Below are 13244 nucleotides of genomic sequence, written 5' to 3'. Positions count from 1 at the left end.
AAATATAGGTTGTCAGATTTGCATATAGGCATAATTTAAAACTCTAAAAGTCATCTCATTTTTTGAATTACCATTATTAATTTTAACTTTTATCTATGGCCATATTGTTAATCTAATGTCCTTCCCAAATGATCTTGCAAAAAAGTATTTAATAAGAGTAACTGTAAGCAGAATTTTGTATTTTCCTTCTCTAAGCCACTATGTGCTCTAAGTTTTGTTCCTAAAATGTTTGTATATTTGGAAATGGATGCTGAGTAATCCCAAAAGTGGGGCTTCAATCTCACCAGACAGAAGATAAATCAGTTTAGTCAGATAAAGAAATGAGGCCCAGGAAAGTATTTTAATTATGTCAAGGTAATGCACTATATTCATGGTCAGATGATACCTAGGTCTTCTTATGATTAGATTTTTTATTTAATTTAATTTATTTATTTGAGAAAGAGAAAGAGAGCACAGAGGGAGTGGGAGAGGGAGAAGCGGACTCCTTGGTGAGCAGGGAGTCCAATGTGGGGCTCAATCCCAGGACCCTGAGATCATGACCCGAGCAGAAGGCAGACACTTAACGACTGAGCCACCCAGGCGCCCCTAGAATTTTTTTTAACTCTACTAAGTGTATTCTTCCTATAGATAAAAAATGTCTGGTAAATAAATATTTGAAGTATTTTATAGTGTTTTGCTTGAGAGTATTGTCAAATACAAAATTTCAAAACATACAAATTAATGAGAAATTTATTGCCTTCCAATGACAGATTCTTTTTAATAATGTTATCTTAGAGCATTTAAAAATAATTTTATATACAGAAGAGCAACTGAAAATTAAATCTTCAACATAAATATTGCTCAAAATACAATAGCATGCACACTTCAAATCCTCTGCATTCCACATATTTTCATTTTCTTCAATATTTTTACACCTCTTTCAGTAACTAAAATTGATGCTAAAATTAAGACTTGCTATCCATTAATAGTACTGTGAATGATGACTTAGATAATTCTTTTTAGATTCTCCATTATTTCTGAAACTCACTGTTAAGGAAAACAAACAAAAATCTAATAGACCAGATAGCATTCACTTCTAGAATAAAACCTAAACCTCTCAACCTTGTCACCATGTGTCTTTATAACCAATTCTCTTGCTTCCTTTTGCTGCATCTCAGTGCCTTTCTGCATGCTGTTCCTTTATGTCCTTTTGCTCTGTGGAAGATTCCTACTCATCCTTCATGTTCCAATTTAGGTGTTACCCCTTTGTGACACTTCTCTACTGGTCCTCAGGCAGAAAGGAGCACTTTTATACCTTATAGGTATCATTTTAAAAAATTTAGCCAACATTTTTGAGCACTAATTTTATTCTAAGAAGTGTACTTAACATTTCACATGATTTATTTAATTCAGTTATCATGATAAACCCATAAGGTAGCTATTAATCACCATTTTATAGAAGATGTGACTAACACTTAACAAATGTACACATTGCACTGAAATATTTGTATCACTCTATATAAGCCTATCATGGTCCAGCTTGATCCAGAGGTAATATGTGCTTTAACTAAGGGAACAAATAGAATGCATGGTTTTGTGTAATCCTCCAAGAATTATTTTTCAAATAGTGCCAATTTTCACAAATATTGGAGAGCAGGTAGTTTGAGGTTATAATCTTTCCAAGAGCCTGGTGTTACTGGTTACAGATAGATTCATATGACTTGAAAATCACTTAAGAGGCAGAAGGGAATGTTTATATTACGGTAACTGAGATTAACTAATAAAGACCCACAGCAAAAAGGGTAGTCACCCATCTCTCTATCCATTGGGAAGGAATTTAAAACTTCTCAAAAAATAAACAAAAAACCCCACAAAAAACCCCAAAACTTCACAAAATATATTTCTGTGGACACTTAAAAACTTGAAAAGTAAACATTTGTGGCCCCAAATTTCTATGCTATAAAACATACATATAATTTTACCTTGGGAAATTCTAAGAAATGATTATAGGCTGCCCTAATCACTTCAGAAAAAAAAAATAAATCCATAAAATAACTACTTGTATAAATTACAGAAATGTATATAGCTGTACAGCTCAAGAGTTAAATGGCAAAACAACATATATGATAAAAGCACACTAAAATACAAATGAAATAATGAGAAGGCTGGCTTTGGGTCTTCTGAGTCAAATACCATCCAGTTCCCTAATACCATGAAAAAAATATGCACACCTACATACAGCCCTTGCTGTGTCTAAATCAATTATTTTTAATTAAATGCTCATTAGAAATAGAAAAGAGAAATATGAAAAGACTAAGCACAGTCATAATTTGGGAGGAAAAACAAAACAATAAATGAATAGATTAAAGCAAATTAATAACCTTTCTCAAAATGCATAACACTGTGGGGATAATAATGAATGCTATCTTTCAAATTATGGATGCTTCTCGATAATTGGTTTGTTGTGTACAAGTAGATGATATTGAATGGGAAAATACTCTCTGAATTCCAACTGTAGAGCCCTGGTAGCAAGTGGTAACTCAATTCTCCAGCATCAGCAGTAATACCATTTAGTATCTCTTCCTATAGAGGAACTCTTCCCAGGTGATTTGATAAGAGAACCTCCTCTGCTGAAATAAAAATGATTGTATTTACAGTGAGGAAACTCCATGAAGCTCAAATGACATCCTACATCAGTGACCATTATTGGAGAAACTGGGATTCATTGCATACAGGTATTTATTCCATAATGTAAGGGTCATTTTAGTTTTAAAAATATACCATTGCAATAGCGGGAGTGAACATTTAAAGCTCTCTTCTACATAAGACAGCCTTCTAGAAGTAACACAATCCATCTTTGCAACTTCTCCCATTCTGCTATCTGCAAAACTGTGGTTCCTACATTGTGTTTACAATGAGCCACCTATCCAATCAGTTACACTTTGGTATTTCAGTTGTGAGATAGAAAAGAAAGGAACCAGAATGGGTTCTTCATGCAAAACATGCTTAGGAAAGAGAAGAAAAAGCCTTAAAGATATGAGAGAGAGAGAGAGAAAAAAAAAAAAAAAAAAAAGAAGAGATAGCAAGCAGAGCAGAGGTACCTGGGTGTGAACATCCTGTACTCACCCAGAAATGGGGGACTGAGTAAGGAAGCTGAAATGTCCTGCTGCATCTCTACACACTGTTTATTCTATACTCAAAATAAGAATGGGAGAATCAAGACTTTTTTTAAGTTGCCAGTTATTCCAGCAGTAAAGAAGCCATTTTACAATATTAGCTGGAGCTAATGTAAATTCAACTTTTATACGTTCATGTCAATCCCGGTCACTGTATTTCAAATACAAATATACAAACACATGATATTTGCTTAAGAATGAAGTTTGAGGGGCGCCTGGGTGGCCCAGTCAGTTAAGCATCTGCCTTTGGCTCAGGTCATGATTCCAGCATCCTAGGATCAAGCCTTGCCTTGGGCTCTCCACTCCATGGGGAGTCTGCTTCTCCCTCTGCCTCTCCCCCTGCTCATGCTCTCTCTCAATCTGAGCTCTCTCTCTCTCTCTCAAATGAATAAATAAAATCTTTTTTTAAAAAACGAATGAAGTTTAAAGAAACTGGTTTTACTCACAAGATACTTGAAAAAGAGAAATTCTTAATGATGTCCATTAGAATTACATATATATGTGCGTATACATATATATATATGATCTACACATATATGATCTACATTTTATGTTTTGACTTTTCTAAATGGGTAACACAAATGTTTGTTGAATGTGTTAATCTTCCAGCACCTGTTCAGTAGCTTTAAACGATCCTATTGATTTAAACACATGAGAAACATCAAACTAAAAATGCTATGACAGTGTAATTATATTTTGTCTAACTTTTCATGCAGCCATATGTTAGACCCTCCATTTCTTTTGATCCTTTCATGCTCTCTGCCTTTCCTGCTGGATAAGTACTTTTTTAGTAATTCTTATTTTCCTTTGTTTCTTTAACCTCAGTTAGTATTTTTCCCTTCTGGCCTGGAAAGGCCTTAGGTGGTTATTTTGATAACAGAGTTCTTGGTAGGCAGTGGGGTCTCCTGTGCTCTCAACTGCTCTCAGAGGCAGCCCTAACTGACCAAGACCCGATATAAAGGAGTATATCCTCCACAGCTCATCTTTTAAAGCACAGAATATACATTAATTGGTCACCTGAGAAATAAAGTTAAGAGTTTATGAAGTAGATTAAAAATCTAGAGAAAATATTCAGTATTTCATTTTAAATTTCTTATTCATAATTTCTTTTATATATTTTGTAGTTCAAGCAAAAAAGACACAAGGAATTTTAAAAATCAAGAAGGCTTAAATTCAAGTATGTTGCTGATATAACTGGTTAGTAAGGCTGTTTAAGAGATCCTAATATAGTTAAAATTAGAGGGAGAGAAATAGGTCAAGACAGGACTTTGAATGTCCTTGGATTGATTCAGATGAGTCTGGCACATAGGGATCGGGCTTTGAAAGACCTTAGGCAGAAGTGATAATATGATCGATATGATTTTGTTTCTAACAGTTCGTAATGTTTTGGAGGTATGGAAGACTAAAGGAAGGAGACTTGCCAGGATATTGTTAAATTAGCCCAAGGGAGAGTTGAAGACATCAACTAAAAATTAAAGGGCCGGGAACTGACAGGAAGGAATGGACAGAAGAAATGCTAAGAGGTAGAACTGATAGGACTTGTGACTACTACATGTTAAGGTCAGGGCAGGAATTATGATTCCAAACTTTCTAGCTTAGATACATGGGTAGATGAGGATTCACCAGGATAAGGAAATAAAGCTGGGGTGAATAAGCAGGCCGAGAGAAAACACAATAAACTGGCTTTTGTAGCTTGATATGAGAAATTATTAGTTTACTCACTCATCAAATATTCATTTAGGACCTAGTGTCTTAGTACCTAGGTACTATTATTAGTGTTGAGATACAGGAGAGAAAGAACATCCATGATCTCATGGGTCTTACAGTCTAGTATGGCGAGGATGATGATAAAGAAGCAAGTGTACAAATAATCAGAAATTTTAAAGACTGATATAAAAAAAAGTAAAAGCAAAAGAGTACTGGGAGGAATTCTATTTTTGAATGATTTGTCAGGAAGTGCCTGTCCTAAAAGCTGACATTTGAACTTGAAGGGCAAACAGAAAACAATCATAACACCTTGAGGGAGAGTATTTCAAGTGGAAGAAACTGCTGGCACCAAGGATGAGAACAAACTTAGCATTTTGGAAGTCCATGAGTTTAATAACCAAAGGGAGTATGGTAGGATGTAAGGTCAGACATTTGGGCAGGTTTCCACAGGACACTTAGGTTGCCAAATCCCACAATTATTGGCTAGGCAACTTTGGACTTTAGGAGAAAAGACCAGGATATGAATAAAAATATAGGCACCATCTACTTACAGGTAATGTTTGAAGCCATGAGAATGAGAACATATGAAAAGACAAGAAAGCAAAGAAAGGAATGTGATGAAAACTAACATTTAACAGGTAAGGAAAAGAAGAGGTGACAAATACAATGGTGAGAAAATTAACAGGGTGAAGGGGAGATTACAATGTTCTAGAATAAAAGGGAACAGATAGTTTCAAGAAACAGAGAATGATCAACAGAGTTAGATATGAATAACTAGAAAAAAAATTTCCAACACAAAATGGCAAAGATCATTGGTGAATTTTTCTGACATAGTTTACTTGAAGTGCTAAATCTGATGACTCTCCTAGAGTGAAGAGCAAAAATCTGAATACAGTAGAGCAAAAAGTTAAAAAAAAAAAAGAAGGAACCACAGCCAATAAAGACTGCTTTTCCAAGATTTTGTTTTTGGAAGAGAAAAAATATTGGACTTGGAGTATTCTTTTAACGAGACAAGTTGGAGTATACTTATAGGTTGTGAGAAAGGAGTTAGTGGAAACAATATGTCAGAAAAGCAAATTAACAAGAGCCAGGCCCAACAGAAGATTGAAGATAGGTCACCCTCTCACCCACCACTATTGGGGGGATTAGCTTTGAATATGAGGCATCTTTTATTTTTTTTTTTAATTGTAGCCATTTGAAAAGCCTAAAAATGTTTATGTGAACACTTCTCCAAAGAAGATAGACAGAAGGCAAAAAGCATATGAAAAGATGCTCCACATCACATGTCATCAGGGAAATACAAATTAGAACAATGAGATTCTACCACACACCTATCAGAAAAGGCCAAAGTCCAGAATACTGACAACGCCACATGATGGCGAGGATGTGGAGCAACAGGAACGCTCATTCTTTATTGGTGGGAATGCAAAATTGTAGTTTGGTAGTTTCATAACAAAATTAAACATACTTTTACCATATGATCACAGCAATCATACTCCTTGGTATCTACCCGCACATGCATGTTTATAGCAGCTTATTCCTAACTGTCACAACTAGGAAGCAATCAAGTTGTCTTTCAGTAGGTAAATATCTAAGTAAACTGTGGTACATCCAGATAATGGAATATTATTCAGCACTAAAAAGAAATGAGCTATCCAGCCATGAAAAGGCATGGAGGAATCTTAAATGCATATTACTAAGTGAAAGAAGCCAATCTGAAAGTCCGCATACTATAGGATTCCAACTATATGACGTTCCGGGAAAGGCAAAAGGATGGAGACAGCAAAAAGATAAGTGGTTGCCAAAGGTTAGTGGGACACAGAGGAGTTCTAGGGCAGACAAAATACTCTGTATGATACTAAAATGATGGATACATGCCCTATACAAACCCACAGAATGTACAAAACCAAGAGTGAACCCTAATGTAAGCTGTGGACTTTAGGTGACTGTGATATGCAAATGTAAGTCCATGAACTGTACAAATGTACCACTCCAGTGGGGGATGTTAATAACGGGGGAGGCTGTGCATATCTGAGAGCAGGGAGGTACATGAGACTTTTCTATATTTTCTCTTAATTTTGTTTGTGAATCTCAAACTGCTCTAAAAGAATAAAGTCTTAATAAAAACTTTCTGTGAACAAATCTTACATATGATGTAAAATGAAATAAAAAGATACCTATCTCTACAGTAAAAACCCAAAGAAATCATAAAACTCTTAATGGTGAAACTACATTTTTAAGGGTTGTTATTGTTTTGATGATGGCACTAAGGAGCAGGGGAAGACTTCTTGGGGCCCTTAAAATTATATCAATTATATGATTACATGATATCCCTATATATAAAATTTTTCCCTACTAGGCCATTGACTAGCCAAATGTCCTGGTTTGTCATTTCCAATACTTTAGTCCTTCACTTTCTTTTAAACTCATACATTCAAAATCTCTATGCCCCTGATATTAAAGGAAAAATCTGCCTCCTTTTAAGTCCCTGGAAGATTCTCTGAAAGCAGTTTCAAATGCTAAGACTGACAAAAACACCAGGAAGTGATAGCACTGACTGCTAACTGACCCAGATTCTGACCTTTGGATAACACACTATTGGAACAATGGTGATAAAGAATGTCTAATTCATAGATACATGATCTAGAAGTTAAGAGAGCATGTATCTATTACAACTTGGCTCTTTTCTGTGGTTAATGAAAGACAGAAAAGGCTGACTGCTTGTTTGATTCTTGGCCTCAAAAGTTCTATATCTCAGTGAACTTACCCTGGTCCTCTGAAGTCTAATTGTTCAATGACCTCCTCACTTGCCACTTTTCTGATTTTTCTTCCCCAAGAATCTCATTTTCCAGTTTTCAGGAGCAATGATACTTTGGAGATTATGGTCCTTATTTTTTCTGCATATGTTGTAATAACTGCGAGGGTCTCTCACCCTAATCAGAGTATATAATTCAGAAGAGCTGACTGATCTCAAATAGGCAACAGAGGTGCAGGACTTAATATATTTTGAGAAAAGGTCAAAAATTCAGTATTTTATTTTTTTCAGTTTGTAAGAAGGCAGATGATGGGAGCCGTGAGCCCAGTGTACTCGTATCAACCATAAAGGGTATAACAGTTTGAATACTAGCTGATCAAAAACTATTTCAAAATGAATTATAAGAGAATAGCTTACTGTGTTAAACAAACATATATGTAGCACCTACTATGTGCTAGGTATTGTTCTTAGCACTTTTCAAATATTAACATATTTAATCACTGTAGCTACAGAATGAGATATATACTGTTATTATCACTATGTGTGGGTTAACTGAGGTTACGAGAGGTTAAACAATTTGCCCAAAATTACATAGCTATTAAGAACCAACACCAAGATTCACACTCAGATAATTTGACTCTAAAAGATGATTAACTTACAATACTCTGTGCTAAGTTTTGTTAAAACATGACAGTGGTTCTTAGGAAAGTAGCACAGAAAAGCCTCGAGAGGGGAGTGTCCTGAGGCTGGACTAGGGAACTTTCACTAAAGTTTCCATCTTTTTTAGGAGGGTTTTCTCTTTCAATATTTGGCGGCAACACAAGATGCTGTTCTCTGTCTAAACTGCCCAACAATGACCATAATCAAATCTTTCTCTGCTTCTATTTAGTATAGCTGCAGGCTAGCATGGCCATGATGCACACGGGGTGATGTATGGAATTGCTGAATCACCATATTGTGCAGCTGAAACTAATATAACACTGTTAACTATACAGGAATTAAAATAAAATAAAATACAATAAAATAAAAAGAAAATAAATCAGCCATGAACAAGAGATTAATAAAGATAGTGAAAGACCAGACAGAAAATTAGAATTCCCTGGTAAATGCTATTTATTGATTAAAATAAAATTAAAACATATAAAAGATAAAAAACATAAAAACATAATTTATAATACCAAGTATAAAAAAGGAATTTTTTTTAGAGGAAAGAAAAATCCAAGAAACATAAAACAGTAAGCTGATAAGTATACATATCTGATTCAATGACTGAATAGTTTACCAGGTTCATGGACACTGTCGCATCCAATATTTATTTCCTTAATCAGACTCTCACTCCAAAGAACTGCAAGCCTACCCTGCTACCTTCCTGAAGGGTTAGATTGATGGGAACCAATTTATTCCTTCAATTTGTCAAGGGTCTATATATGGCCTCCTAAGAAAACAAAAAGAAAAATTCTCCTCAATCACTTACCTAGGAAGTTCCACTCAGTTTCTGATACAGGTTTTGAGAAATACTTGCCTAGCACTGCTGTAGCCATTTGAAATACCACCATTTACCAAAGCTGGAGTATGCTGCCCACAATATAATATAATAATATACAGTAACCATGCAAGAAGGATCACATGTATATAGTAACAGCAAGGTTTTCTTGTTAAAAACTCTTTACATAATTAGGTGAGAAATTATATTTCAAAATTTCCTTTTTCTGTTTATTAAATTAAAATATGTTCCCAATGAAAAAAATGCCAGGTAATAATTTCCGAGGCTGCAACTTTCAGAAGAAAATGGTTACCCAGCATTTACAATCAGAAAGCAAAAGTTAGGGTGGTAGCGTAACTCATAACCTTGGTGGTAGCAGCTCTAACAGCAATAGCGATTTTTAGGGATGGCAGCAGCTGCAGCAGGACCTGTAACAGCCCAGAAGTTTTCCCGGAGCTTCTCAGATGCTCTGATCGAGGAGGACCCCCAGGCGGCATTAGAGGAGCTGACTAAGGCTTTGGAACAGAAACCAGATGATGCACAATATTGTCAAAGAGCTTATTGTCACATTCTTCTTGGGAATTACTGTGATGCTGTTGCTGATGCAAAGAAGTCTCTTGAACTTAATCCAAATAATTCCACTGCTATCCTGAGAAATGGGATATGTAAATACCATGAAAAAAACTATGCTGCTGCTTTAGAAACTTTTATAGAAGGACAGAAATTAGATAGTACAGATCCAGATTTCACTGTCTGGATTAAAAGGTGTCAAGAGGCTCAGAATGGATCACAATCTGAGGTGTCTGCATCCCAGAGGACTCATCAGTCAAAAATCAAGTATCATGGTATCAAACAGAATCTCAAGTAATCATTACACTTATGATCAAGAATGTTCAGAAGAATAATGTATATGTGGAATTTTCAGAAAAAGAGTTGTCTGCTTTGCTGAAACTTCCTTCTGGAGAGGATTACAATTTGAAACTGAGACTTCTTCATCCTATAATACCAGAACAGAGCACATTTAAAGTACTTTCAACAAAGATTGAAATTAAAATGAAAAAGACAGAGGCTGTGAGATGGGAAAAGCTAGAGGGATAAGGAGATGTGCCTAAACCAAAACAGTTCATAGCAGATGTAAAGAACTTATATCCATCATCATCTCACTATACAAGAAATTGGGATAAATTGGTTGGTGAGATCAAAGAAGAAGAAAAAAATGAGAAGTTGGAGGGAGATGCCGCTTTAAACAAATTATTTCAGCAGATCTATTCAGATGGTTCTGATGAAGTGAAACGTGCTACGAACAAATCATTTATCGAGTCTGGTGGTATAGTTTTGAGTACCAACTGGTCTGATGTAGGTAAAAGGAAAGTTGAAATCAATCCTCCTGATGATATGGAATGGAAAAAGTACTAAATAAATTAATTTGCTATCACTGTATTCCATATATTCAAAAAAAAAAAGAAAGCAAAAGTTACATCTACTCATGAATGTGTTACATTTTTATTAAATTTATTCTATGAAAATATTTTATATTAAAGTCTGCAGCAATGCAGATAAATCTACAGACTGCCTCAGTTAAAAGAAATGGGACATCACCATTGTCTCCAAGGAATATGTAACATAATTCTCAATCTATTTTTGCCTTTATGGAATTACATAAGATAAGCAATAGTTTGGCACCAATTCATCAAACAGAAGGGCAAATTTTCACTGTAATATCTTATTTATGTGTTTTTAACAAGACTTTTATAGCTACCTAAGAGGTGACATTTTACTTTTGCATAGCTTAGCAATGCATTAATAGATTCACTTTTACTTTTTAAATGTACAGATATTTCATAATACTTTATAATAAGAGTACAAATAATTTAAAATTCTCGGTGCAGGCATTAAAATGACCTTCACATTTAAAAATTTAATATTCTATTGGTTGCAACCCAAAAACTGGAGAGAAAGTGAAAGGTGAAATGTGGACAAACTCAAAAACACTTTCCTTTAAAGACAAATGTCAAGGAAAACTAGAACTTTTCTGCAAAACAATAGCATGATGACTTTTGAAGTTCCATCTGGAAGCTCCCCTACACACTAAACTTGATGTTCCTAAATTGATGTGCCTTAAAAGGACAAGGGTGAAACAAAGAACAAGTTTTGCTTATAAATTCTTATGTAGCCTTACATTGCTTTAATGTCCTAAGGACAGATTATGGTTTGGAAAAATTTCCAGGGCCTCACACCAGTGCTGGGAATTGCATGTCCTAGATCAATGTGAATTTTGAGGAATAGGCGCTTCCTTTGCAAGCAGATGAAAAGTAACTATGCTGAGAGAAAGAGAAACTTTTTTCTTTACTGTTATGAAAGACAAATACATTATTGCCACAAAATTTTGTATATCAATTTTTTTTAAAGATTATTTATTTATTTATTTGACAGAGAGAGAGACAGCCAGCGAGAGAGGGAACACAAGCAGGGAGAGTGGGAGAGGAAGAAGCAGGCTCCCAGCGGAAGAGCCCGACGTGGGGCTCAATCCCAGAACTCCGGGATCACTCCCTGAGCCGAAGGCAGACGCTTAATGACTGAGCCACCCAGGCGCCCCTGTATATCTACTTTTTAAAACACTTTAGAATAAAGAGACCAAAGGGTTTAAAACAGGATTTCCAAATGCAAAATATATAGACTTACTGGTACATGCCATGGAAGGTGGGTCTTTTTCAGCTCGGAAGTAACCCTTTTCACACTGACAGACAGAAGTTGCTTCCATATAGGTTAAACTGTGGGGAGGGCATTTAGAACATTTTGTGTTTCCAGCAAATGCTTTATAGAATCCTGGTCTGCAAGCTGTAAAAACAGGAAAGATATTTTTATTGTTATTATTGCTTGGGTTATTTTATTTGTATATATACAACGTTTTAATTGATACACATTTTGATCTCAGAGTTCAGAGTCACACATATACAGAAAAGTATATATATGTTAATATTAATAATGAAATTAGTTATTCAAAATCAGTAACATAATGGTGATGTCACATTTAGGCTCAGGTTGCTAATTTTGAAAAGCATACCTGAAATACACATACACAAAACAACTGATTACCAGAGTGTGGGGATGCCCCTCACTGGCAGTAAGGGAAATGATTTTGTGTAGTTCTAGGAGATAGCATTAAAAACATTGAATCACACTCTGTAAAAAGTATTTGCATTCCATTTCCTTCAGTCCTCTTGAGTACTAAAGGAGAAAGGCCCAGTGTGGTGTTGATATATCTTAACACCTGTCCTGTTGGTGAATTTTTTTTTTTTTTAACAAAATGAAAGCTGGCCTTAGGTTCAGAGACTTTAGCAAGATCTACCTATCGTTTGATAACACTGCTTTATTTTTATCACTTTATTTTTTATGGCAATCAATTTTTTCTGTTTATTATATTGGAATACATTCATTTAAAAATTTTGAATTAATTTCAAAATTGGGTAGACAAAATATTAAGTAAATAAGATATATGTGCTGTACACATACAGCAAGAACCATGAAAATTGTAAGCAAATAACCAAATTTTCACAAAAAAATTATGAAAATGAATGTAAATAATAAAAGTTATGTTATGAAATGTTTTATTAGATCACATTTTCTCTTTGCTCAAACCCATGTTGTCATTTACAAGGTACTTTTTTACAGGGGTAGAAGACCTAGAAAAAAGGATCCTAGACTCAGTATGCATCCGCGGTCCTGAATGTCGAGGGGGTAGCTGTTTCTGGTCTCAAAGAAACCACTGCTGACCACTTTCTAAATTAACACTGTTATACAAAATAAAGGAAGAGTAATTGTCCAGTAACATATATTATGTTAAAAAATGTTTTAACAAACTTTATTTTAATCTAACACATTTTCACAAAATGCTCTATTTAAAAATACACAATAATCAACAATAATGAACAGTAATCCCTTGATTATCTTCTGCTTATATATTCAGGAAAGAAAGAAAAAAAATGCCTTTTTTTAAGATAACTTTAATTCCTACCTAAATGAGTCCCAACAAAATAACTATTTGTCTTTCCCTAGGTACATATTTTAATGAATGTTCCTACAGATCTAAGTGCAATTCGATTGATACCGGTAGTATAAAATGTACCACTGACTCATCCCCTAC

The 13244-nt window shown here is 34.8% G+C and overlaps 2 protein-coding genes across 2 annotated transcripts in view; one reads left to right on the top strand and one right to left on the bottom strand.

The window, feature by feature from the left end:
• Positions 1-13244, bottom strand: part of EPHA6 (EPH receptor A6) — an 829344-nt gene that overhangs the window by 438926 nt on the left and 377174 nt on the right. Inside the window, exon 4 of the mRNA XM_040621133.1 lies at positions 11783-11938. Within this exon, the coding sequence (XP_040477067.1) occupies positions 11783-11938 (156 nt within the window). The remainder of the gene's footprint in view (positions 1-11782; positions 11939-13244) is intronic.
• Positions 9492-10540, top strand: LOC103662013 (protein SGT1 homolog). Its single transcript, XM_040621134.1, is given in 2 exon segments — positions 9492-9939; positions 9942-10540. Coding segments are annotated over 2 exon segments (1008 nt in total). The 5' UTR covers positions 9492-9506; the 3' UTR covers positions 10517-10540.

This window comes from Ursus maritimus, unplaced genomic scaffold (assembly GCF_017311325.1).
Source record: "Ursus maritimus isolate PB19 unplaced genomic scaffold, ASM1731132v1 scaffold_4, whole genome shotgun sequence".
NCBI classification, from domain to species: Eukaryota; Metazoa; Chordata; class Mammalia; order Carnivora; family Ursidae; genus Ursus; species Ursus maritimus.
The sequence above is the reverse complement of the archived record's forward strand: the minus strand, read 5'-3'. Positions and strand labels throughout refer to the sequence as shown.